The 24,975-nt window shown below is 33.5% G+C and overlaps 6 protein-coding genes and 1 pseudogene across 9 annotated transcripts in view; 1 reads left to right on the top strand and 6 right to left on the bottom strand.

Moving 5' to 3' along the window:
* The window catches only part of LOC104765401 (biotin carboxyl carrier protein of acetyl-CoA carboxylase), a 3,993-nt gene extending 1,314 nt beyond the window's left edge, over nucleotides 1-2,679 (top strand). Inside the window, exons 2-10 of one of the 2 annotated variants that reach the window (XM_010489099.2) lie at nucleotides 1-106; nucleotides 696-887; nucleotides 1,080-1,156; nucleotides 1,373-1,432; nucleotides 1,561-1,764; nucleotides 1,951-2,013; nucleotides 2,113-2,181; nucleotides 2,291-2,336; nucleotides 2,430-2,679. In XM_010489099.2, coding sequence (XP_010487401.1) covers nucleotides 97-106; nucleotides 696-887; nucleotides 1,080-1,156; nucleotides 1,373-1,432; nucleotides 1,561-1,764; nucleotides 1,951-2,013; nucleotides 2,113-2,181; nucleotides 2,291-2,336; nucleotides 2,430-2,500 — 792 coding nt within the window. In that variant the 5' untranslated portion in view covers nucleotides 1-96 and the 3' untranslated portion in view covers nucleotides 2,501-2,679. The remainder of the gene's footprint in view (nucleotides 107-695; nucleotides 888-1,079; nucleotides 1,157-1,372; nucleotides 1,433-1,560; nucleotides 1,765-1,950; nucleotides 2,014-2,112; nucleotides 2,182-2,290; nucleotides 2,337-2,429) is intronic. The other variant, XM_010489100.2, reaches the window with a different exon arrangement.
* Nucleotides 3,095-4,322, bottom strand: LOC104767534 (annotated as a pseudogene).
* LOC104765402 (putative disease resistance protein At3g15700) lies at nucleotides 9,888-11,567 on the bottom strand. The gene is made up of 4 exons (XM_010489101.1): nucleotides 10,769-11,567; nucleotides 10,313-10,651; nucleotides 10,159-10,202; nucleotides 9,888-10,032 (listed from the first exon to the last, which is right to left on the bottom strand). Exons 1-3 carry the CDS (start codon nucleotides 11,538-11,540, stop codon nucleotides 10,177-10,179), a joined length of 1,137 nt encoding a protein of 378 aa, XP_010487403.1. The 5' UTR covers nucleotides 11,541-11,567; the 3' UTR covers nucleotides 9,888-10,032; nucleotides 10,159-10,176.
* LOC104765405 (signal peptidase complex catalytic subunit SEC11C-like) lies at nucleotides 12,238-16,943 on the bottom strand. Its single transcript, XM_010489107.2, has 9 exons — nucleotides 16,883-16,943; nucleotides 13,549-13,698; nucleotides 13,311-13,423; nucleotides 13,147-13,218; nucleotides 13,008-13,043; nucleotides 12,851-12,896; nucleotides 12,678-12,765; nucleotides 12,539-12,596; nucleotides 12,238-12,438 (listed from the first exon to the last, which is right to left on the bottom strand). Exons 2-9 carry the CDS (start codon nucleotides 13,625-13,627, stop codon nucleotides 12,388-12,390), a joined length of 543 nt encoding a protein of 180 aa, XP_010487409.1. The 5' UTR covers nucleotides 13,628-13,698; nucleotides 16,883-16,943; the 3' UTR covers nucleotides 12,238-12,387.
* On the bottom strand, nucleotides 15,354-16,935 carry LOC104765404 (signal peptidase complex catalytic subunit SEC11C-like). The gene is made up of 8 exons (XM_010489106.2): nucleotides 16,749-16,935; nucleotides 16,500-16,612; nucleotides 16,325-16,396; nucleotides 16,182-16,217; nucleotides 16,025-16,070; nucleotides 15,852-15,939; nucleotides 15,687-15,744; nucleotides 15,354-15,586 (listed from the first exon to the last, which is right to left on the bottom strand). Exons 1-8 carry the CDS (start codon nucleotides 16,825-16,827, stop codon nucleotides 15,536-15,538), a joined length of 543 nt encoding a protein of 180 aa, XP_010487408.1. The 5' UTR covers nucleotides 16,828-16,935; the 3' UTR covers nucleotides 15,354-15,535.
* On the bottom strand, nucleotides 19,968-22,503 carry LOC104765403 (probable polygalacturonase At3g15720). 3 transcript variants are annotated; one of them, XM_010489104.2, is made up of 9 exons: nucleotides 22,313-22,503; nucleotides 22,043-22,159; nucleotides 21,831-21,933; nucleotides 21,559-21,717; nucleotides 21,253-21,460; nucleotides 20,934-21,015; nucleotides 20,742-20,850; nucleotides 20,520-20,642; nucleotides 19,968-20,437 (listed from the first exon to the last, which is right to left on the bottom strand). In XM_010489104.2, the coding sequence occupies exons 2-9, from the start codon at nucleotides 22,099-22,101 to the stop codon at nucleotides 20,009-20,011; spliced, it is 1,272 nt and encodes a 423-aa protein (XP_010487406.1). In that variant the 5' UTR covers nucleotides 22,102-22,159; nucleotides 22,313-22,503; the 3' UTR covers nucleotides 19,968-20,008. The 3 variants fall into 3 exon arrangements, with proteins under 3 accessions (XP_010487406.1, XP_010487405.1, XP_010487407.1); XM_010489103.1 differs by lacking the exon at nucleotides 22,313-22,503 and having other exon boundaries at nucleotides 21,831-21,952; nucleotides 22,043-22,306; XM_010489105.1 differs by lacking the exon at nucleotides 22,313-22,503 and having other exon boundaries at nucleotides 21,831-21,964; nucleotides 22,042-22,165.
* Nucleotides 23,442-24,975, bottom strand: part of LOC104767535 — a 3,121-nt gene continuing 1,587 nt past the window's right edge. The window contains exon 4 of the mRNA XM_010491548.1: nucleotides 23,442-24,617. Within this exon, the coding sequence (XP_010489850.1) occupies nucleotides 23,442-24,617 (1,176 nt within the window). The remainder of the gene's footprint in view (nucleotides 24,618-24,975) is intronic.

Consider the following 24,975-nt stretch of genomic DNA (forward strand, 5'->3'; position numbering starts at 1 on the left):
CCTCCTCGTTCGTATCGTTATCGTATCAGCTCACAAATCTCATTCTCTTCCTTACATTTCTTCTTCTGCTTCTCGAATCCTCCTTTGTCTCCCTCCATGGCATCCTGTAAGTTTTTTTTTCTCTACCTGTATCTTGTTGTCTTCATTGTTCCAGTTTCCTGGGATTGTAAACAAAACTAAACTGGGTTTCCCTTCCTACATTCAAATTTGAATAATTTCGTTCTTTTAGAACCAGATTTTATCGAAAGGTTAGAACTTTGAGGATTCTGCTAATTTGTGTGATAATTAGAAAACTCAGAAAAGGGACTTAAATTTTGAACAGTTAGGTTGATTGTGGTATGAATTAGAGATCTAAAGTTGAAGAATTTGTATTCAGTCTTCGTATCAATGTTGAGGAGGTTCAAGTTACTTCCTTTGATATGGAACTGCGAAGCTAATCTAATTTGAATACACCATTGTCAAGAGTTTGGCATTGATAAGTTACTTAATCTCTCACTGTTGAGTATACGTAGAGCTAGGTTAACATGAGTTTTTGTCTTAGATTTTATATTTTGAATCACTTGAAAGCTTCTGGAGCTATTTTGGATTGAGTTCTTTATGTACAACTTAAATAGTGAGTGATCATATTTGAGGATTTTCTTTTTTTGATTCCGTCTTGTTTTCGCTGATTTGCTCAATTGAGCGTATATTTTCAGGTAGCCTAGGAGTTCCTAAAATTAAAATCTCAGCAGTAGACCTTAGTAGAGTAAGTTCTGGAAGCTTACTGATACCATTCAGTCAAAGATCATTGCTTGGACAAAGGCCGGTGAAGTACTTGAGTCTGAGGACAACTTTTGGATCTGTGAAAGCTGTACAAGTATCTACTGTCCCAGCTGCAGAAACATCAGGTACACTGCTTATATCTACATGTTTGATTATCTTCATGTCTTTCTTCTACGGTTGATATGCTCATTTTAGCGATTTTACTATCTATAGTTATGCACATCTGAGTGTTTTCACAGGTGGTGGGCTGATGAGTGCATGGAAAGTGTCTTTTATATTTCCTTTACTGATTTCTGATTTAATCTTCTTATGCACAGCTACTGTAGGAGTAGAAGATTCTGAAGAAACCAAGTCATCCCCATTGAACGCTCAGCTAGTTCCCAAGCGATCTGAGGTGGGTTTTCATTTGCCGTTAAATATTAGGATGTCGTTTGAAGAAATCTGGCTGAGGATTTCTGAATATCTTCCCTTATTGTCAAATAGAAGAGAAGAGAATGTGTTACCTTGAGGAGTTAAGTGGGAAATTCACTTGTTGCATGCACAATAAAACCATTCGAGTATGTTTTCTATCTGGATGTATTCGGTTTAATTTCGTTTTACAATCTTCTAGGTGGAAGCTCTTGTCACTGAAATATGCGACTCCTCATCAATTGCAGAGTTTGAACTGAAAGTAAGACCCCACTCAGTTGAGTTGTACAGTAGTTATGTTCTTGCTCTTCTGCACGGTCATAACTGTTAAGTTTTAAATAGGATTCTTATCTAATGTTTTTCTGCGTCGTTTATTTGCACATTCTATAGCTGGGGGGTTTCCGCCTATATGTAGCAAGGGATCTAGCTGACAAAAGTAGTCCGCAGCCTCATCCAATTCCTGCTGTGGCTGCTGCAAGTGAAACTACCAAGAGTCCTGATTCGAATGGATCAACACCTTCTACTTCATTGGCTATCACAAGACCAGCATCTTCAGCTGCTGATCAGGGTTTGATGATTCTCCAATCTCCAAAAGTAAGAGACCACACAACTTAAATGCAATATATCAGAGCTTTCATTTACTTTGATGGGAAATATTCTCTTTCTAATTCTAACTGAGTAAGTTCAGAATGCTAAATTTTTCCGTTAAAAAATGAGAAAAGAGATGTGAGTTTCAATCAGAAAGTTGTCCCCAATCTAAAATGGTGTGGTAATGTGCAGGTAGGGTTCTTTAGGAGATCCAAAACCATAAAGGGTAAACGCATGCCTTCGTCATGTAAAGAGGTACCAATCTTCTTGAACAGAAGAGAGTGTTTGATTTTATGGGGTAAGAAAACCACTGATTACTACTACTCTCTTGTTTGCTTTTGTTTAATCTGACAGAAAGACCAAGTGAAAGAAGGTCAAATTCTGTGCTACATTGAACAACTCGGTGGCCAATTCCCAATAGAGGTTAGATAATGCTCCATTTAAAATTTTATGATTTAGTAATAATGAATATCTCTTGCTTCAACCAAGTCAGTTAAAACTGTTCTTCTGTTTCTCTCGATCAATCTTCTAGTCTGATGTCAGCGGTGAGGTTGTCAAAATACTCCGCGAAGATGGAGGCAAGTCTTTCTTCTTCTTTAACCTTTCCTCGTTTTTTCTTAAAACTTCTTCGTGTAATGATTTTTTTTTTCTCGTTTTCTCATATGGAACAGAACCTGTAGGATACAATGATGCTCTCATCTCGATCCTTCCCTCTTTCCCTGGGATCAAGAAGCTTCAGTAAAAACCAACATTCGAGATGATTTTGAGTTATGATGATACCGTGCCTTGTGTATGCTTTTTTAGACAAACAAATTTCATTCATATTTGTGTTCTGTTTTTCTTTTGCTTGTATGAAAGTTTTTCTTTAAGACTGTTTTATTCTGTGCGTTTCTTATATAAAAAACACATTATGTTACTCTTCTTATCATATACATAGATGATTATATTATATTCATCAAGTCCCAATATTTTAACGATCTCCCGGGTTAAAACGATAGGTGATGATGATTCTAATATTTATAAGAGCTTAGGTGAAAAAGAGCTTTGTACATGAGTCACTTTTGTCATTGAATTAGAAATGCTCGAAATGTTAGACATAAATGACACATGATGTACGAGACATGTTTTGATCATAAAAAATGAAAAAGCTCTGTTTAAAGAAAGCAAGTAACACTATAATACAGCATCTTATTAAGACCAGTTCAAAGAGAACATGACCAAGATAAATTAAGAGAAAGAAAAAAAAATAAAAAAGGAACATGATTGAGATAAATTAAGAAAAACACAAATTAGAAAAATTACACATAGTATTACAACATGTAGAGGGTTGGTTTAATTAGTCACCTCTTTTTCTTTTTTGGCCTCCAGCAGGTAGCTCGATTTGGACCAAACTTGGAACGTAATCAAGAATCATTGGCCAATTTGGCATCCATTCTTCAAAATCATTTGAATCATTCAGACCAAGACGAAATTCACTGACTTTATTATCCTCCCCGAGAAATAATATCTTGTCGACGAGGATGGTGGACTTGGGGTCTTCTAGCAATCTGTTAGTACACATGGCGACTTTCTTATCCTCGTCAAGCAAAAAGACGACACCCTCCGTAATGTCAAGATCAGGGCTCAAATCCAATGTTAAGACCTTGCTCCAGGACACCTCTTTCACTTTGGTGGTGGTCTCATCAATCTTACTCGTCACCCATATCTCAGCCTTGGATGCAACATCGGGCTGTAAAAACACGGAAAGCTTCTCTTCTCTAATAACGCAAAGACTCAAAACTTCATACCTTGGACGCTGATAGGGAAGAGGCAGAAATAGAGATGATTTCTCAGTAGAAAAATCAAATCTGATCAATGACAGGCCTCTAAGATGTTGCGGCTTTGATTTCTCAATACCAAAAAAGTAACAACTTCCCTTCAAAAACACGGCCTGGCGAAAGCTATCAGCGTATCAGCCCGGTGGAGTGAGATCACCATCAGGAATTCCTCCACGAGTCACAAGAGTTAAGCTCGTAGATTTCTATATCTAGGCCATAATAATCAAAGCACAATATTTTGTACCTTTTACTACATGACTTGTTCTTCTTGTCTTGCTTGTAGTAGTATCCGAGAACAAAATTGCGGTAGCAAATAGCATGCTGGCTGTGGACTTCGATCCACCTGGTTTGACCAGTAAGCGGGTTCCAAACCACTATTCTAGAGCAGTGGTTATGGTTGGTGCATAACAATAAGCCGTCGCAGTGACAGACTGTGATTACACCGAACTGAGAATTGTTCAAATGCGGATCAGGAAGGCTAAGCTCTCTTTTTATCTCTACAGATGGAGGAACATCTCCATGAGGAAGATTGATGCTCACCGGACAAATCATGTACTCCTTTGTCGCGATGAGAAAGAGAAACTCTTTTGGGGCTTTATAGCAGTGCTCACTCGCGAATCTCCTATCATCTTTGAATAAACTGTTCCATCGTTTGCTAGTACATCGTAACCGTTTCAGGGATGTGGCCGGAACGCGACAGTGTATCTCCTCTACCGAATCGTCGTTCAAAAGATCCGGTATCTTCATTGAGCTCTCAATATATTTTAGGGTTTGCTTTTCAGCTTTCGTGTCTCTCAAGGAAGGCCTCAATTATATATATATATATATAGTCTTTAAAACGGAATTTAACAAATTCTGAATGTATTCTAGTTCACATTATAATACCAAATTTGGAAACTTTACAAAAGATTTTATAAAATCATAACACTGTTGTATAGTCATATCTATACTAGTATTTTTGCAGCAACTTTGACAAAAAAAATTCATTTTGGAAACAATTAGCATTCAATGCATTAACTTTAATATTAGTTACCAAAAATTTCAAAATTAATTATAGGTAAGAATTTTTTAAAAAAGTAAATCTTTATATCTCATTCAAACATAAATATATGATTCCCTTTCACTTTTAATGAATTTATATTTAAATTATTCTATAATACATTTAGTCAATAGAAATTGTGATTTTTCTTGTACATGATGTAATACAAAATTTTAAAAACGGACATATTACTCAATATATGAATAAAAAAATACGGGTACAACACTCCACATCGTCTAAACAAATTGAACAATGGTTCAAAGTCATACTATAAAAGAAACCAAAATGATTCCGAATAGAAATGAGTAAAAAGTTTGATTTATCAGCCATTCAAACTTTAAAAACTTTTATTTGGTTTATTCCGGTTTTTTATTTTAAAAAGTTAGATATGATAAATATTATACCGTAGATACACAATAAATATTAAAAATTAAGATGATATAGTGTGAGTTAAAATATTTCGGGACGAGATTATATAGCGAGACAAGTTTTATCAATAGTTATATAAATTTAAAAATATCATTAATTTGGTGTTACACGGGTAACATCATTTCATTATTTTGTTAACATTCTCGGTATCAGATAATAGAGATATCTAATTAAATTGATTAAATAAATATTATGTAAAAAATAAATTATATTGCGGTATTATATGGTTTAAACTATAAAATTAACAATTATTATATAATTATAACATATTTAACCAACAATTACAATTTATAATTTAAATATTTTAGTTATAAATAATTTTGTCCCACGGTGTACCGCGGGTTATAATCTAGTACTCGTATAGAAATTGAGGTATAAATAACATATAAAATAAAAATCTCAACGGGTAGACGATTGCTCTCCACGATCAACAGTAAATAGGAATTAGACAATCTCGTAAATCGTTTTTTGTTCAGCCGACCAGGTCAACGTCCTCATCTCTGTCTGTCTCCGTCCGTCCGTGCATTTCTGTCAGCTTCGGAACCGTTTCATGTTTTAACCTATCAGAGGAGTCCTCTACATTATGCTCTCTGTTTTGGTCTAATAGGAGAACTTAGAACTTCCTCTAGGTTTTGTATGTTCTAATAGAGAACTTAGAACTTCCTCTAGGTCTCTATGTTCTAATATAAATTCATTTACAGATGGCTCTTCAAGCTTACAAAGGCTTGCCCCGTCTGGCCAAACTCGCCAAACTCCAAGTTGAACATCCATACTCCAGTAGCGTTGTAACTCATTGAAGCAAAATGAACTTGAAACTGATTCTGATCATGACAAAATGAACATGAATGCTTTCTTCTTCTTTAATCTTTCCTCGTTTATCTTAAAACTTCTCCATTACAATGTAATGGATGTTTTCTTGTTTTCTCATATGGAACAGAGCCTGTAGGATACAGTATTATACACAGAGCCGTGCCTTAGTTATAAGTTTGGAAACATTGGCCTACGGCCTCTCGTTTCCTAGAAACATTAAAGTGCCAAGTTAAATAATATTATTGTAAGTTTAGACCATGTTATCTATATAAACGTGATTTTACATATATAATCAAATATAATTCTGATTTACTTTTAGAATAAAAACTATTCACACAAACTAAACTTCAGTTTTGGAATTAAAATAGAGATTAACTACTATGGACTTCTCATTTTATTCTTCGCTAGATTTTAATCTGCGGTATACCGCAGGATTATGTTTTTAATAATGTTAAGAAAAATGTATATTATATTTATTGTGTTTGTTTTAGTTAATTTTGATTAATATTTAGATTATGTAATTTTACGTAGACTGTATTTTTGTGTTGAATTAATATTTAAATTCTATAATTTTAGTTGAAGTATGTTTAATTATTATTGATTGTATAATTTTAGTTGGATTTTTTAGAACAAATAATATGTGATATAAATACATAGATAATTCCTACAAAAAAATATAAATATTATATAATAAATTATTTTTAAAACCTATGGATTGACCCTTATCACACCACATGACAATTATTTGTATAATTTTTTTTTTCCATAAATTTATACAATTACATATTGATTTCATTGAATGCTCATCATGTCAAATCCATGAACCTATGAAATACAAAATAATTTGGTGTTAAAAACAATACATATGTATAACAATGCTACCTAAATTAAAATACCAATGCAATAGAGAGGAGAAAAAAAGAAGAGGAAAATACTATAACCAACCATACAAACTAAAGATATTGTCAATATAGCAACTTAGGAGAAGATCAACCCTTCTTATTTTCTTCCTTAGTCTTCACTTTTTTAATCTTCTTCTCTATTGTTCTTGTACATAATTGCTTTACTTCATTTGCTTGTGGACGAATTATTAGATGTCGCAACAATATCCACTTCTTTACTCTTGAATGAGGGCGAAGATTTTGCATGTGTTTATGAGTTTTCAATAATATTAGCAAGTATTAGTAAAACCTAGGAAAAAACATATACTTAAGAAAGTTGATTTGGTATATGAAGATGAATAGAGTTGGAATGCATCCGTATTTATAGAGGGTTAAAAACTGGTTAGAGATTTTATTGAGTGAATCGGAGAAATCTTGCTGAGAAAGTATAGAATCGTTTAAAATACTACAATTAAGGAATAAAATATAAGATCTTGAATGAAAATAAGTAAGATGCCATGGATAAGAGTTTAATTGTAGTAATTAGCTGAAATTTAAAAGTATTCAATCGATTTTATGAATGACCATTGTAGGAAATATAGATTATGTTGCATATACTCGTCATAATTGTTTTCACTATCTTAGGAAATTATACCAATAATCGGTTGTTTAGGTGTGGCAATGCTGAGTAATGAAGAGTTTCTATACTATTCAAATTCAATCGAGTAATTATTGTTAGCATGATATCTGTATATGGTTTTCTTTGTTTGTATATAAATTGTATCAAGAAAGATTTCATAGCAAAAACCGGAATATTTTGGAGGGAATATCATCAATTTTTATTTTCCATTTTAATTATTGTTTGTTTGTGCAACTTTTTTAAGGATCAATTTTGTAAATAAAATTGTAAATAAACAAAACTAAAAGGGTAAAACTCAAAGTGTACTTAAAAAATGTATATGTAGATTTATAGTTGAAGAAATGTTTGCTGAGCAAGGAGTCAAACGATCCTTAGCAAGAAACACGAGATTTTTCTGTATGCCTATTTGAGTTGTCTGAATATTGTTCTACAATATTCAGTTTCTATAGGAAATATATACAAATATAAATGTATTTCTTGTCGACGAAGTTAAATATTTGCTAAAAGTCGATTTTTTTAATTTGGCTTCTCGTGTTAATGAACGTTATCTATGTTATAATAATCATTTAGGTTGTAATCTTCTGTTTCTCAAAGTCGGCCGATTTACATTAAACTATCATAAAGATCAAATAAAATAAGTTTTGAGCATTATTCTCGATCTCTTAAATGATGGTGTCATGCTGTGTATGGCAATAAGCGTAAATAAATGTTAACTTCTAATATAGTTCCATTAATTGAGTTAAGTAGAACTGTTTATTTTAGGAAAATATGTAGGGGTTAATTAAATAGAAATATTATTTTAAGGAAATCTGTAGGGATTAATGTTGCAAATAAACAAATTAAATAAAATAAACTTTAAGTGCATAAATCAAAATGTACTTAAAAAAATGTTAATATAGATATAGTTGTTTTGAATGTTGTATAGTTGCTAAAACGATATTCACGGTCATCGTAAATTCTATTTTCTTATCCACTTTAGGGAAAATATGCAAATATTTTAAGTTAATTTTTACAATTTATCTGTTGTATGTATTATAAAATTATTTCATAAGAATTAAAAAAAATGATCTAATACATAAGTTATAAGTTCGCCTCCGGCCTTAATTATCGTTGGGGCGACTCTGACAATGATGCTCTCATCTCGATCCTTCCCTCTTTCCCTGGGTTCAAGAAGCTTCAGTGAAACAAATTTCGAGCTGGTTTTGAGTTATGATGACACTGCATGTGCCATGTGTATGATTTTAGATAAATAAATTTCATTCATATTTGTGTTATGTTTCTCTTTTGCTTGTATGAAAGTTTTTCTTTAAAACTGTTTTATTATGTGTTTTCTTTATATAAAAACACATTATGGTAATTTTTTATGTATATATAATCATACATAGATGATTCATACAATCCCAAGATTTTTCACGATCTCCCGGGTTAAAACGCTAGGTGATGATGATTCTAATAGTTAAAGATTTGGGAATTGTCAGTCGATTCAGAAACGTTGGAGAAGAAGCCGCTTTCTGAATTTCTGTATAAATGCCTCTGCCCTTTCGTTGATATCACGTTCCTTCACCACTGGGTTCCTCGCCAGAATTTTCTCCACCGATGGGACTCTCTTCGCCTGTTCTCTGAGCTTCCTTGGCTCGTGGGTTGATGATCTGTAAGCAGAAAACACGAGATGAGAGAAACGTTGATCCATATGAAGTTTCCTTAACTCTAATGCTTCTTGCTTTCTGATGGTTTAGTACTCCAAAGTGATGATTAGTGTGAAGATATATATATATATAGATACGTATATGCATATATAATTTATAATTTATGATTGAAGATGGCTCTAGATACATTGAACTTCTGATAGAATAAGCTTTTTTTGATTGAAATAAACATTATTTTATAGTGGTAAATCATTAGATACGCATATTTTGTGTAGATTTACAAACTGTTCTCTTTTGAAAACTACTACTTTTGAAGCTTGATTTTTTTTTTCCTAATCTTAAATCAATCTTTTCAAAGAATTTCAGGTTCTTTTCCTTCATTGTCTTGATGATTAACTGCTTTTAACTGTTATTATAGATAAACATTCCAATGATATATGCTAACTAGTGACTACTGACTACACAAATCAATGCATATATATATATTTTTTGACGAACTAATGCATATTAAAGTATATAGTGATTAGTGAATATAAATTGATGATTTGAAGTTTCCAGAAAAATACAAAGGAAAGACAGATAAAAAAGCATGTGCCGTGATGAATACGACATAATTTTTTTTATCATATGACCTAAATTCCTGCCTAACTCTCACTTTAGCTAATTAAGAAGCATATACCCTTCAGGAGATTTTGTTTCGATCAATAATAACGAAAAGAAGATAAACTCGTAAACAGATTAATCCATGTGCGCATAATTTAGAGAGACGTCATCTATATTCACGAGAATCAAACTTTTTCGACCAAGAAAACGACAAATTAAATACCAAAACCAATAATTAACCATCAAAACATTGCAAGCCTTCAACCAAGTTCTTCAAACTCTAGCCGGTGACATATATAACACATTTAACTCTCAAATAAAGATACACAAATGAATTACGTACAATGATTTAATCTCCCTAATCAAAATTACGCAACTATCTTTAAGCTCTCCATGCACAACACGATTCCTAAAAAGAAGAAACGAGTTTGTAAGAAAAGTATATACAATTTTATCTGATGAACCCCAATGGACTAGTTAATCTGAATATCAGAAAACTAATTATTTTTAAACATGCCGTAAGTTTATAAAATACCTCTATCGAGTGTCCATATTAGTTCCTGTCCAGTAACTTGAGAACTGTTACAGAATTATATAAAACCTTAGTAAATAATAATATACACACGAAAATGAAGCCTAAGAGTTAAAATAGTAACAAACTAGTAATATATATGTTAAAAATATTGGACCTGAGAAATTGGGAGGAGAGTTACTCAAGATGTACAAAGCGTCACGCCATTCCTGAGGTGTTTTCTTAGAAGCCATGGCTCGGCCAATTGTGACAAGAGCCAGCGGGAGGCCATCGCACTTGGCTGCAACCTCCTGAGCAACTTTGGTAATGTCCGGGTGGCTCTTCACTGTCTCTTCTCCGGCATTCTTCTTAAACAAGTCCCAAGCTCTCTCCCATGGCAGCTTCTCCATTTTGATCTTAGTTTGTGCTCCCATTTCCCGACAAACCTCGTCCGAGCAGGTTGTGAACACAATCTTCGATCTGTTCTGTCCGTCCGGCGGTGGCACGCCAGCTTTCACTGTTGGACAAATTTAAAACCATAAATATTAGAACCATATTTAAGACTAGGGAAACTCATGAAAACTTGGTTTACAAGTAATATAGTTTCTTGGATGGATCATAAGTAATCGTATACCTAGATCGACTTTCTCCCAAACGTCGTCGAGGAACAAAGCGAATCGTCGTTTGCTAAGTATCTCGAAGATCTTACCAGCTTTCTCTTCCTCTGTCTTGCTCGTCCACGACCTATCAAGAAACCCTATCTTCTCTCGGATCGTGTCCTGAATCTTCTCAAGATTCAGATTTTTGGACACAAACACCCAAATCACAAAGTCAAACCCATTTGACTTATGCTGAAGCAACCTGTTGTTGACCTGAGTCAGCACCGTCGTCTTCCCAACACCTTCCACGCCGTACAACCCAATAATCCCGGTGTTATCCACGGTCATACACCTCCACACTAGGCCCGAAACCGCCTCCAAACCTACCGTCTGATCATCTCTATCAACGGTCGAAACCATCATCGATCCACCAATACCACTATTCTCAACCACCACATCGAATGTTCCTCTGCTCTTTATCTCCTGAATCTCTTTCAGCTTCTTGCAAAGCTTTTTGTCCATCTTGTGACAGCTCATCATGCTCGACCCATTTGAAGAAGAAGAAGACATCATCCTTATCAACATCTCTTCTGCTTCTTTGATCGCTACGTCGGCTTGTCTAAGCCAGACCTGGACTTTTTCGAGCCGCTTCAGCTTCTGCTGGTCTTCATACATTTTGACCCTTTTCATCACATTGTTGCGGAGATCCTTGAGCTCCTCCGTCGCGGTTTCCAGCTTCTTCACGTTATCGTTCTCTTTTCCGACGTAGATACATCGTGTCACCATACTCTTGAAATCTTTCCCCATCCTTCGATCTCTCTTTTTTTTCTTTAATTCCACGAATTAATCACTCAGAGAACATATAAGTGACACGACTTGTTAAGCCATATGTATATAGATGATCGTGTTAGCCATGGCTTGTACTGACCCGCACGTTGTGTTTTCTTTATTTATTCAAGTCCTAGTCGTTGGAGGACCTCAAGGTTTATTTATTTATCCTATATTATTCAATTCAATCGTGTGATTAATGTTAATTAGATGCATTGACCAGCTAATTAAAGTGGCATTGGTACACATTAGTATACTGAATTAGTATACGAATCAATGATCGTGTGATTAATGTAACAAATAAACATTAGTATACTGATTTTTCTTTGTTAAACAAACAAAGAAAAATAGTTGATTGTCGCCTGTTATGGTTATCATGTCAGGTACTTAGATGAATATGAGAATTCAATCTACACTTTAAAATATTAGACAGTCATTGGTCATTGCGTTACTGATTATATGAGTTCAGGCTTCTAGCTACAATCTTCAGGCATAAGTTACACTTAAGGTCCTTACTCATATTTCAATCGCTTTTTAGATTGCCCCCTATATTAGAATTAAATCAATGTTCAGAGCTTCTTTAAATAACTAGGATTCCCAAAAATTCGAAAATCTCCACCTGAGTGGAACTCATAGACGAACGCTGTTTAAGAAATTGTCACTGCTGATTTTAAGATAAAAGCAAAACTGTATATATATTTATAAAAAGACTGGCGTATATGATTGTATAGTTTAAAAGTCACCAAAAGATGATGGCTACAAAGATTAGTTAACTGAGTGTTGCAAAAGCTACTTCTTTAACAACGGCCAGCCTTTTTTTGTAGTCTCAGTCTTTGGACGTGATAACGAGCAAACCCAATGCACCAATGAGTATATACTATAAGAAGAGAAGATGGAAAAAGATGTGTTAATAGTGAGTACATATATCTCAAAGCCAGAAACCATGACAAATCGCAGGACGTGTTAGAAGATTGTACCTTGATGATAGGCTTCTCAGTCATGATAATAGTCACCCATCCAACATAAGGCAAGAACCTGAAAAACAAAACAATAGGGAGCCACACCAGTTCAATGAGATCACAAGGGCACAAAAGTTTGTTGAATCAGAGTGTTTACCCAACAGCTCTGCCCATTATATGGTGCCTATGAAGCCAAAGTTGTCCTTCAGCATAGAGAACAATGTCATCTATTTTATTGTTGTCACCTGGAAAATGAAAAGGTGTGTCTAGTAATCCACGAATTGGCTACTACTATAAAGGGCTATTCATTCAGACCAACAAAACTAGCACCTTTTGTCAGAACATCAACTTCTTTAGTATCTCCTCTCTCATGAACCTGTAATGTGTTAAAACAACAACAACAGAAAAGAGTTAGGACATCACAAGTATAATTATCCTGAACATTCAAGTTAAATAACGTCCAGAGATGATAATGAGAAAAAGTTACTTTGATGGCTCGATGAACAATGGGAATTTCACGACCCTGAAAGAAGAAGCAACAAGGCAAATTCAAACCAATTAGGAGAAAAGAAACTAACTAGGAAGATTGTAAATTGATGGAAACAGAACAAGAGACACGCACTTACATCAACACTAAAAACAACAATCTCGCCTGCTCGAATAGGCTCTTTGGTCATCCGCAAGAACAATATATCCCCCTGTCACATTAGCCTCAAATCAAAAATCAAGAACCACTACATAATCTAACAAGTAAACTACTTTCAAACTCTAAAACCACAAGTGACTTTACTCTCTGAAAGCCAGGTTCCATGCTTTCTGAGAGAACAACAACAACAGGTGATTCACTCCCAGTGACACATATCAATGCCTTCCAGATTATCAATGCAGATGTAACGATCATACCTAAAACCAAAAACAAAGTCAAGAATCATAGCTATCATATCAAAAGATGTAACATTGGTGAATTCTAGATACTAAAACACATCTGAGATGAGGAGGTTTAAATCAAGGCGTATATAGAAACGAACCGAGAGTGATAGCCTGAGTAAGAAGCTGACGGAACTTGATAGATTTGATGGAATCAACAGTTTCTCCGATGAAACCCATTATTCTTCTTCCTTCAGTTTCCCAAAGCCAAAATGATTTGAGAGATTTTCTGATCCCTGTTGAGTTTTGACCCTTTCAGTGGACAAGAAGAGAAGAAGAAAACACAGATTTTTTCTTTTCTTGAAAGAGCATTTCTTATAAATCGGTTTAAGTTTTTTTTTTGTTTAACTACAAGTCAAACCGGTCTAAAATATTGACGAGTATGTTTGATTTTTAGACTATACCTTTATTACGGAAACACCACTACGTAGACTTTTAAGGGTAATATCTAATCACTTCAACTAGAATCCATGTGGTGACGAAACTTATAAAAAACAATTAGATTACAAACTCCGATTGCTTTATCATCTCCACTCGTATAATACACTTTTGAAGTCTTCCATTAATTACCTAAAAATTGTATGTAAGCAAGGAGATAAATGAAATTAATACGGCATTAATTGGAGACTATAAGTCGTTTCCCTCTGCTTTCAAAATCCCATATTGGATCTTGCATCGGTTGTGTTCTTTATTGCACTGATTGTGCCAACATGCAAGTTTGTTCCGGCAATTGCGGCGATGACAACTTATCTGTGGTAAGGGCTAAACATTCTAGACCTGAGACAGCGCGTGTGGACTCACCTCTCACGTTTAAACACTGTCATTGTGCGACTTGTCCCGATCCTGATGATGCGGTTTCCTGTTTTCACGTCTCTCAAGAAAAATCTCTGTGCATGGTACTGTCTCACTGCACCTGAAGTCAACTCCGTACTCTGACTTCGACGTCCCGATAAAATTACTATACACCACTTTGCTCACTTCCACTGCCGACGACTACATACCAAAAGGGAAAACAAAATTTACATTTTCTTATCAAACACAGTCTTATGATCAAAGTTAGTAAATTTGCGGTACGTACCTTATGATCTTGAAATCTTTCCCCATCCTTGGCTCTTTTTTTTTTTTTTTTATTACTTTAATTCCACGAATTAATCACTCTTAGAATATGTGGCTGCTTTGGTTGTAGTAGCTGAGCTTCCTGCCATTCTTTTGCTTCTTTAAGGGTCTTGAGTATAATGTTTTGTTCCGAGAAGTTGCGGTCCTCAAAGATGAGGCAGTTTCTGGCTTTCCAGAGGTTCCATAGCAGCCAAGGGGCCAAAAGGTGTGGAGCTTAGACCTGTAGGAGGGAGAGCAGTCAGCAACATCGACTTAGGTAAGAGGTCATATAAGTTATAACCATATCACATATGTATATAGATGATCGTGTTAGCCATGGCTTGTACTGACCCGCACGTTGTGTTTTGTTTATTTATTCTTGTGCTAGTCGTTGGAGGACCTCAAGGTTTATTTATTTATCCTCTATATATTATTATTCAATTCGATCGTGTGATTAATGTTAATTAGATGCATCGATCAGCTACTTAGACAATATTATGATTAAATAAAAAAAACATTACTATACTGATTTTTCTTCGTTAAACAAAAAAAATCGTTGATTGTCGTCGTCAGTTATGGTTATCATGTCATATACTGACAATCCTGCATAAAAATTTTAACGAGGAAACATAAAATGTGAGAATACAATCTACACTTTAGACCCTCAATGGTCATTTCCTTACTGATTCTATGAGTTCAGGCTTCAAGTTACTTTACTATCTTCAGACATAAGTTAAGCTTATTTGCATATAAGATCCTTATTTATATTTCAATCGTTTTTTAGATTGTCCCGCTATATTAGAATTAAATCAACAAGAAATTGTCACTGCTGATTTAAAGAGTAAAAGCAAGACTGTCTATATTTATAAAAAGAGTGGCTTATATGATTCTACAGTTTAAAACGTCACCAAAAGATGATGGCTACAAAGACTGGTGAACTGAGCGTTGCAGAAGCTACTTCTTTAACAACGAGCAGCCTTTTTTTTTGTAGTCTCAGTCTTTGGATGTGATAACGAGCAAACCCAATGCACCAATGAGTATATACTGAAGGAAGAGAAGATGGAAAAAAATGTGTTAATAGTGAGTACATATATCTCAAAGCCAGAAACCATGACAAATCGCAAGCCGTGTTAGAGGATTGTACCTTGATAATAGGCTTTTCAGTCATGATAATAGTCACCCATCCAACATAAGGCAAGAACCTGAAAAAGACCAAAAGGGAACCATTTACCACTGTTGAACTTTTCATACCAGTTTCATCAATGAAATCACACGAGTACAAAATCTTGTTGGAACAGAGTGTTTTTACCCAACAGCTCTGCCCATGATATGATGCCTATGAAGCCAAAGTTGTCCTTCAGCATAGAGACCAATGTCATCAATGTCATTGTTGTCACCTAGAAAACGCAAAGGTGTGTCAATTTAATCCACGAATTGGCTACTGTAAAGGGTTATTCATTCAGAGCAACAAAAGTAGCACACCTTTTGTCAGAACATCAACTTCTTTAGTATCTCCCCTCTCATGAACCTATAATGTGTTAAAACAAGAACAACAACAGAAAAGAGTAAGACATCAAATGTAAGTATCCTGAACATTCAAGTTAAAAAACGTTCAGAGATGATAATGAGAAAATGTTACTTTGATTGCTCGATGAACAATGGGAATTTCACGACCCTGAGAGAAGAAGCAACAAGGCAAATTTAAACCAACTAAGAGAAAAGAAACTAGAAGGAAGATAGTAAGCAAATATGGTGGAAACAGAACAAGAGAGACACACTTACATCAACACTAAAAACAACAATCTCGCCTGCTCGAATAGGCTCTTTAGTCATCCGCAAGAACAATATATCCCCCTGTCACATTGGCCTCAAAATCAATAACCAAAAACCACCACCACATAATCTAACAGCAACAAGTAAATTACTTTCAAAACTCTAAAACCACAAAGTGACTCACTCTCTGAAAGCCAGGTTCCATGCTTTCTGAGAGAACAACAACAACAGGTGATTCACTCCCAGTGACACATATCAATGCCTTCCAAATTATCAATGCAGATGTAACGATCATACCTAAACCAAAAACGAAATTAAGAAATCATAATTATCACATCAAATCTTTCTCAAAGATGTAACCTTTGGTGAATTCTAGATACTAAAACACAGATGAGATGAGGAGGTTAAAATCAAGGCGTCTATAGAAACGAACCGAGAGTGATAGCCTGAGTGAGAAGCTGACGGATCTTGATAGATTTGATTGAATCTACAGTTTCTCCGATGAAACCCATTATTCTTCTTCCTTCAATTTCCCAAAAACCAATATGATTTCAGATCCCTTTTGACCCTTCTCCTCTCTCCAAACGCGTTTCAGTGGACAAGACGAGAAGAAAACACAGATTTTTTTTTCTTCGAAGAGCGTTTCTGATAAATCAGTTTAAGTATACCGAAATTTTTACTACAGGCCAAACCGGTTTAAGTATACCGACATTTCGATTTTTTTTTACTACAAGTCACTTGTCAACCTTCTTGTTCACTTCTTCCTTTTCAACCAATCAAAATCTTGTATATATTATTTTATTTAAAAAAATAAATCAAAATTAAATTAAAAAACAAAACAGATTAAAGAAACAAATTCTATATATTTTTTTATAGGAAAGTTAAATATTGACTTACAATTAAAATGAAATGATGTATCACTTTGGGTTTACAAATTAGGTGATTAGGGTTTAGATTTTACAATTCAAACAAAATTATATGTCAGTTTGGATTTACAAATGAAGTGGTTAGGGTTTAGATTTTACAATTCAAACAAAATTATATGTCAGTTTGGATTTACAAATGAAGTGGTTAGGGTTTAGATTTTACAATTCAAACAAAATTATATGTCAGTTTGGATTTACAAATGAAGTGGTTAGGGTTTAGATTTTACAATTCAAACAAAATTATATGTCAGTTTGGATTTACAAATGAAGTGGTTAGGGTTTAGATTTTACAATTCAAACAAAATTATATGTCAGTTTGGATTTACAAATGAAGTGGTTAGGGTTTAGATTTTACAATTCAAACAAAATTATATGTCAGTTTGGATTTACAAATGAAGTGGTTAGGGTTTAGATTTTACAATTCAAACAAAATTATATGTCAGTTTGGATTTACAAATGAAGTGGTTAGGGTTTAGATTTTACAATTCAAACAAAATTATATGTCAGTTTGGATTTACAAATGAAGTGGTTAGGGTTTAGATTTTACAATTAAAATGAAATTATATATCGATTTGGGTTTATAAATAAGCGGTTTAGATTTTTAATTTTACATATTTTTTTTATTTTATTTTATAAGAAAGTGAATGAATATGTTCTTAAATGTATTATGACATGTTATATTCTTATTGGCTAAAATAAGGAGAAGTGAATAAACCGGTTCACCTTAGGAGTGAACCCAAGAATTGTTCCCTTTGACTCTATACCTTTATTACGGAAACCCACTATTCCAGATTGGTAATTTGATTTAAAATTTGTTTTATAGTTTTTGATGTTTGAAATTATGGGGTTTTTTAATTGTTCTTTTTGTTATAAATTTTGAAAATAAGAAACATCTCCTTGGAAAAATAGGCTTTCATAATAAAATCCAAAAACATGGGTTTTGACTTTTGAAAATGATGATGAAAAAAAGACATGGTTTTTCTCTAATTGATTTGGCATAAAATCCTAGATATACAACTAATAAAATTAGTCATAATTACTAATTCTCTAATTGTTTTGGCATAAAATCTTAGATATACAAGTATACAACTAATAAAATTAGTCATAATTACTAATTCTCTAATTGATTTGGCCTAAGGAAAATAGATGGCTAACTACATGAATTGTAGGTGAATACATGGTCACACATACTAATTATATTATTGTGTACTCAACTACACGAAGTATATATATTACATGGTCACATGCATGAACTATATGACGTCATGTGTTCAACACCATAGACATACAATCTGGTATACTGATTGATTAATTCCGGTGAAGACCGGTGTTGACTCCGGCGTTGACCAAAAAAAATTCTAAAATTAAAAATTAAAAATAAGAAATTATTATATTAAATCATTTATGGTTTTTATTAATTAAAAAATATTCTATTCAATATCTAATTATTTTTTATATATTTCCTAAATATATCTTAAATGTAAACTAGAGAACCCAAACCTTAAAAAAATTTCTAAAAATTAATTTAACATATTGTAATTGTGTTAAAAAGGGTAAAAATGAAAATGTTCATATGTTAAAAGTAAATATTGTGAATTTTTTTTGTTGTTGTTTATATGTTAATTCAATATCTAAAGATATTTTTAAATATATTTCCTAAATATATCCTAAATGTAATATAGAGAACCCAAACCTTAAAAAAAAATTCTAAAAATTAATTTAACATATTGTAATTATGTAAAAGAGAGTAAAAATGAAAATGTTCATATGTTAAAAGTAAATATTGTTAATTTTTTGTTGTTTATATGTTATTTTGAGTATGTAAATTTTAAAGTAAAGAGTGTATAATTTTTTTTATAACATTTACCATGCAAAATTTAGAGTAAAGAGTCATATACTCAATATTTTGCATATTATTTTCTAATGAAAGTAGTTGAATTTGATTTTATTGATTTTGTAGTAATTAAATAATCTGATTATGGGAGATTTATATATATATATATATATATATATATATATATATCTTGAAAATAATTATAAATTGTTTTTATATCTTGAAAATCATTATAAATGATTTTATATCTTGAATATTATTATAAATGTTTTTTTATCTTGAAAATAATTATAAATGATTTGTATTTAACTATTTACTTTAGCTTGAAAAAGAAAAAGTAATTAATTATAAGATTGAATATATTAGAGATATATAAAACAATATTTGGATATTGAATAGAAAATTTCTTTTAATCATAAAAACCTATAAATAATTTACTATAATATTTTTTTTTTTAATTTAGAATTTTTTTTTAAGTGTTGGTCAACGTCGGAGTCAACGTTGGTCTTCGCCGGAGTCAACATCGGTCTTCGCTGGAGTCAATTGACCGATGTACTGAATTATATGTCTATGATGTTAACCGCATAACATCATATAGTTCATGGATGTGGCTATGTAATACATATACTTTATGTAGTTGAATATACAATAGTATATTTGGCATGTGTCCATGTATTCACCAATAGTTCGTGTAGCTAGCCATCTTTTTTTCTTACCCTAAAATCCTAGATAATTAAATTTGGAATTTGATTATTAACTATAAGTTTTTTTTTCCAATGATACAGTCATACAGACCACATACATATACTTTAAAGAATCCGGATATATTGTTCCCATTCTCACTAATATCCAATCACTTCAATTTGAAATCCATGTGGTGACGAAACGCATAAAAACAAGGGTTACTTACCATCTCCACTTGTATAATATACTTTAGAAGTTTTCCATTAATAATCCAAAAATGTATGTAACCAAAGAGATAAATGAAATTAATATGGTATTGGAAACTATAAGTCGTTTCCCTCTGCTTTCAAAATCCCATATTGGATCTTGCATCGGTTGTGTTCTTGGTTGCACTGATTGTGCCAACATGCAAGTTTGTTCCGGCGATGACAACATATCTGCGGTAAGGGCTAAGCATTCTAGACCTGGGACAGCGAGTGTGGACGCACCTCTCACGTTTAAACATTGTCCTTGTGCGACTTGCCCTGATCCTGATGAGGCGGTTGCTATTTTCACGTCTCTCAAGAAAATATCTGTGCACGGTACTCTCTCGCTGCACCTGAAGTCAACTCCGTACTCTGTCTTCGACGTCCCAACGAAATTACTATACATCACATTGCTCACTTCCACTGCCGACGACTAAAAAAACAAAGCAAAAAGAATTACATTTTCTTATCAAAAACAATCTTATGATCAAAGTTAGTAAATATGCCGTGCGTACCTTATGATCTTTGGCATTATCAGAATCTCCTCCGTTGTAAAGCTGATCGATTATAATAGGATTTTCTACATTGTCTAGAGTTATTCCATGGAAAGTAATCATTCTCGCGTAACCCGATCCACCCTATGTACATTACCAGATTTTAATATAAAAGAACAAGAAAAAATAAAAAACAATGTAAAATGACTTAGTGAGAGATTATTTGAAAATTAAAAAAAGTACCTGCCAAGTTTTGATCCGAGCCCCATTCGTAGTTCCTCTGAAGTTACAGTTTTGGACACAAACATTCTCCACGGTAGCTGTCTCCCCATCTTTTCCCAAGCTTCCTATGCTATATATTTTACAATATACATGGTTTAAAGTATATACTATATAAAATAACATTACTTTGGTAGATTTTTAATTATAGTTAACCTTATTCCATGGCCTGGTCCGCAGTCTATACCGGAAATCCGGATGTTTGACGTCCCTGAACTTATCGCTATGCAATCATCACCTAGTAATGAGTATAACGACATGTGAATGATACATCAATTAAGATAATCAGTAAATTCCAAACGACATTATATGGATGCGACATTCGGTGGACCGTCTATTTTGACATGTAACAAGATTGCATTCATACAGGAACTAGTTCTAAAGCTTCTTTTGTTTTAATAATGTATGTAATCTGAGGCAATACTAAAAAATTGCCAAGAGTCCCCAAAAGTAGTTAGAAATTGAGTTTTCATACCGGTTGCGATGAGGCAGTCTTGGATGACAACGTTGGATGAACCGCCTACGTCGATGCCATCAGTGTTAGGACTTGATTCCGGCGCATTTATCCGGAGACTTGAGATGGTCACGTAGTTGCAATCGTTAATGTGAATGTGAGCCATTGGACTATCTACGTGCGTTAATCCACTCAATCTAAGGTTGTTGCAGCTCTTGAACTTCAATGCCTAATACCTCAGAATATCTCGTTTTATTTAATTTTCATAAAACTGCAAACAAAACGAATCAATGTTTTGGAAAATGAAACATCTAACGTGACACTCACGGTAGGTCTGGAGCCTTTGTGTTCCCACCAGCTCGAACCCTGGCCGTTAATTTCGCCGTCACCTTCAACCACAAGTCCTTCAATGTCTGCAAAAAGAATCCATTGATCTTTGTCTCCTTTCCAATTTCCTTTACTCGATGCAACCAGATTGCCTAAAATCTTCATTTAAATTACTAATTACTCACCTTAATATATTATTCGTTGTTACTATATTAACAGAAAAAGCATATTCTTCATGAATAAAAACAGAAAACAGGGGAAAAACAGAGTACCTGCACAAAAATAGGGGCCGATTTGCAAGAGCCTTGAAACTTCAGGGGCTGTAACATAAATGTCATCCCTGCCGGCACGACAAGCTGCCCATCTCCTGTTCCGCTACAGACAGCTTCCCAAGCTTTTAAGAACATTGATTCGTTTATAATTTCAGAAAAAAAATTTGGATGTATAATGAACAAATTGCAACTGCAAGACAAGCATATTTTACCTGTGAATCGTCTGTAACTCCATCTCCAACCGCTCCGAATTGAGTAACATCCAATGCATTCGAAGATGTGAAGATTTGGAGAATGAATAGTGAGAAACTCAAGAACCAAGCCTTCTTCTTCATATATTTTGGAGAAAGAAGAGTTAAACCATGAAATATAATGAATATATTTACAGTATACGAACATAAATTGTTCAAGCGAAGGCTTTACTATACTACTTATATAGATGCCATATTTACAAAGACAAGAAGATGCTTAAAGACCTTTACCATTTTCAGCGGATATGTGTGGGACAGTAGAAGACAATGTATGTGAAATTCAAAAATATGTACATTTAAATTTCTTAATAAAAAATTATGATACATTTAAATTTCTTAATAAAAAATTATGATACATTAACAACTAAATTTTATATACCGGAAACTGGAGTATTAATTACCAGTGTCAATGAGGCATGAGGGGGTCGGAGTGGGCATTGTAATTATTAGTAATAAATAAAAAAAGTAGTCATAAAAGTAAGTACGTACCATTGGAAAGTGTGAGAACTTTACTATCTGAAACAAAGAATAAAGATTTCTTCAAACTCTACTTCTACTCTTGATTAATAGAACTGTCTCAAACAAACTCTAAAGCTCTCTCTAACTTGTTGACTATTTTTTTTTGAGAGATTAAAACTTAGTAGCTAGAAAATTTTCTCTTGTTTGTACTAAAGGTCAACCTCAGCTTTAACACCACTATTTATAGATCTAGGTGTTAGACTATTTAATTAGCAAACTACCTAATCTAATTCTAATAGGAATTGGACAATTTTTTTTTTTTATGGATTAGGAAATTATCCTTTTTTCTCATGTAAAAATTGTAAACATGAAACTCTCTTATCTTCTAGATGCTTCTAGCACCTTCTAAGTTTTTGTGTAGCCTCCTGCTTCTAGATCTTTCCTTGTTAAATACTGACATAAACATCTTGCAACTCTGTTCTTGTACTAGTGTTCTGTTTTTCTGAAGTAGTTTATCCACTTGTTCAAATGCTGCATCTTTACCATTGCCTTAGGCCTTGATTGGAACAACTGTTAGTGGAGCATTAGCATTATGCAGCATGAGCAGTATGCTGCATAAGCTGTATGCTATTAATATATTAACAATGATATGTGATTGGTACAGCTGTTAGCATTTAGACATAAAATTACAAAATTAGACATTTTAAATATACAAATATAGATTTTGTTGCTAATGAAATAGTTTAAAATACTTATTTTGAAAAACAAATTAAAACATCTTATAAGCATAATATCAAATGAAACAATAACTTATGAATATTAAAATAAATGAAACAAATCATACGAAAAATAGTTTGTAAGCATAAAAACATATAAAACATAATCTCAAAATTATTAATAACTAATGTCGAGCAGCCCAAATACTTTCTGCAATATTGTTTCGGATCCCATTCATATATGCATCTCCTGTAGGTTCATAACGTGTGTTTTCGTTTTCGGGTACGTCATCTGAATCAAAAGGATTCAATGTTTCTTCTTCCATCGTTTCGTACTCTTCAAAATCATCATCAATAATGCTTGATGAACGTATAAAATTATGAAGAGCCATGGTTGCTACAACAATTTTGCACTGTGTTTGAAGACTATACCGCACCTCATTTTTAAGTATTCGCCACTTTGCCTTCCACACACCAAAAGTACGTTCAATCACTGAACGCAAAGATGAATGTCGTTTGTTAAACATCTCGCTTGCAGAATTAGGTGGTCCTTCACCCCATTGATGTGGATGATATCTTGTTTTGCGATATGGCGCTAAATAACCCTTCCTATTTGGATATCCAGAATCAACAACAAAATATTTTCCTTGAGGAGGTTTCGGGAAGAACCTGTCTTCTTGTGCACAATACGTAAGAACTTTGGTATCGTGTGCTCTTCCAGGTGTGCCAACATACACATATGTGAACTTCATATCAAAGTTGCAAATAGCAAGAACATTCATCGAGGGGAACTGCTTTCTTACATTCCAATACCTCTCTTTTTGATCACTTCTAATTCGTACCGGCACATGCGTGCCATCAAGAGCTCCAATGCAACCACTAAAGAAAGGCCAATATCTTCTATCTGCTAATAGCCGAGTATTAATCTGTTGAAACTCTTCTGGTTGAGGCTTTAAAATATCCTTTGACAGAAGGAGTACGGAATCTAACACTTCCATAAATTTTCTGTTCACCGTCTCTTGACTGCGTTGAAAGTTTTTAGCAATTTGCCTCTGCACTTCATCATGCCCAAGTGTTTCTAAGAACATTGCCACAGCTTCTTCCACAGTGCATTCACGTGACTCTTTAAGATTGTAATCATTCTTGAGAGTATCACATAACCTTCTATAGGTTTCTTCATTCATTCGCAAGGTTTCATAGCATTCTTTACCAGAACCAGTAATCATTTGCATAGTATGACATACTCCGCGACCTCGATCTGTCCTCATTAATTGTCTATCACAGTATGGATCTTGTCGTTCACTCTCGACTATTAAGCGAACCACAGCAACCATACTTTGATTACACATCATTGCAATCTCCTGTAATAAACAAAGGTAAAATAGATTAATTAAGCAAGAAAAAATATTATATTAAATATCCATTATCCTCATTCCTCACGTCTTTTACTCGCATATTTTAAAAGAGAGAGCCAGTTCGTAACTAAAATAATAAATCTCTTAAAGCAAAACATGTTTTTAAAAAATGCCATACGAAAACAAAAAATAATTCAAAGAAAACGACCCTCTAAATTAAATTCATCCTAAGAAATTGTCTAGTTCCTCTTTCCTGTGATCCTTTCCAAATACTTTATCTTTTGTTGCTCTGTAGGTAAAGTCATAAAAATCTGACGACTATTCTCGTTTCCAGCTAGGTAGTCAAGAGCTGTCCAATACAACT

Source organism: Camelina sativa, chromosome 19, assembly GCF_000633955.1.
Source record: "Camelina sativa cultivar DH55 chromosome 19, Cs, whole genome shotgun sequence".
In the NCBI taxonomy this organism is placed as follows: domain Eukaryota; kingdom Viridiplantae; phylum Streptophyta; class Magnoliopsida; order Brassicales; family Brassicaceae; genus Camelina; species Camelina sativa.

Bases quoted from the DNA above. Each gene is read 5' to 3' on its own strand.
- LOC104765402 (XM_010489101.1), bottom strand. From the start codon at position 11,540: ATGGGGAAAGATTTCAAGAGTATGGTGACACGATGTATCTACGTCGGA. The intron at 10,652-10,768 runs GTATACGATTAC...TTTGTCCAACAG, and splicing joins TTGGGAGAAAGTCGATCTAG to TGAAAGCTGGCGTGCCACCG. The intron at 10,203-10,312 runs GTCCAATATTTT...ATTCTGTAACAG, and splicing joins CTCTCCTCCCAATTTCTCAG to TTCTCAAGTTACTGGACAGG.
- LOC104765405 (XM_010489107.2), bottom strand. From the start codon at position 13,627: ATGGGTTTCATCGGAGAAACTGTTGATTCCATCAAATCTATCAAGTTC. The intron at 13,219-13,310 runs GTAAAGTCACTT...CTAATGTGACAG, and splicing joins TGGAACCTGGCTTTCAGAGA to GGGGATATATTGTTCTTGCG. The intron at 13,044-13,146 runs GTAAGTGCGTGT...TTCTTCTTTCAG, and splicing joins TTGTTGTTTTTAGTGTTGAT to GGTCGTGAAATTCCCATTGT.
- LOC104765404 (XM_010489106.2), bottom strand. From the start codon at position 16,827: ATGGGTTTCATCGGAGAAACTGTAGATTCAATCAAATCTATCAAGATC. The intron at 16,397-16,499 runs GTGAGTCACTTT...CCAATGTGACAG, and splicing joins TGGAACCTGGCTTTCAGAGA to GGGGATATATTGTTCTTGCG. The intron at 16,218-16,324 runs GTAAGTGTGTCT...TTCTTCTCTCAG, and splicing joins TTGTTGTTTTTAGTGTTGAT to GGTCGTGAAATTCCCATTGT.
- LOC104765403 (XM_010489103.1), bottom strand. From the start codon at position 22,229: ATGTTCGTATACTGTAAATATATTCATTATATTTCATGGTTTAACTCT. The intron at 21,461-21,558 runs GTGAGTGTCACG...CTGAGGTATTAG, and splicing joins ACAAAGGCTCCAGACCTACC to GCATTGAAGTTCAAGAGCTG. The intron at 20,643-20,741 runs GTACTTTTTTTA...TAATGTACATAG, and splicing joins CTCGGATCAAAACTTGGCAG to GGTGGATCGGGTTACGCGAG.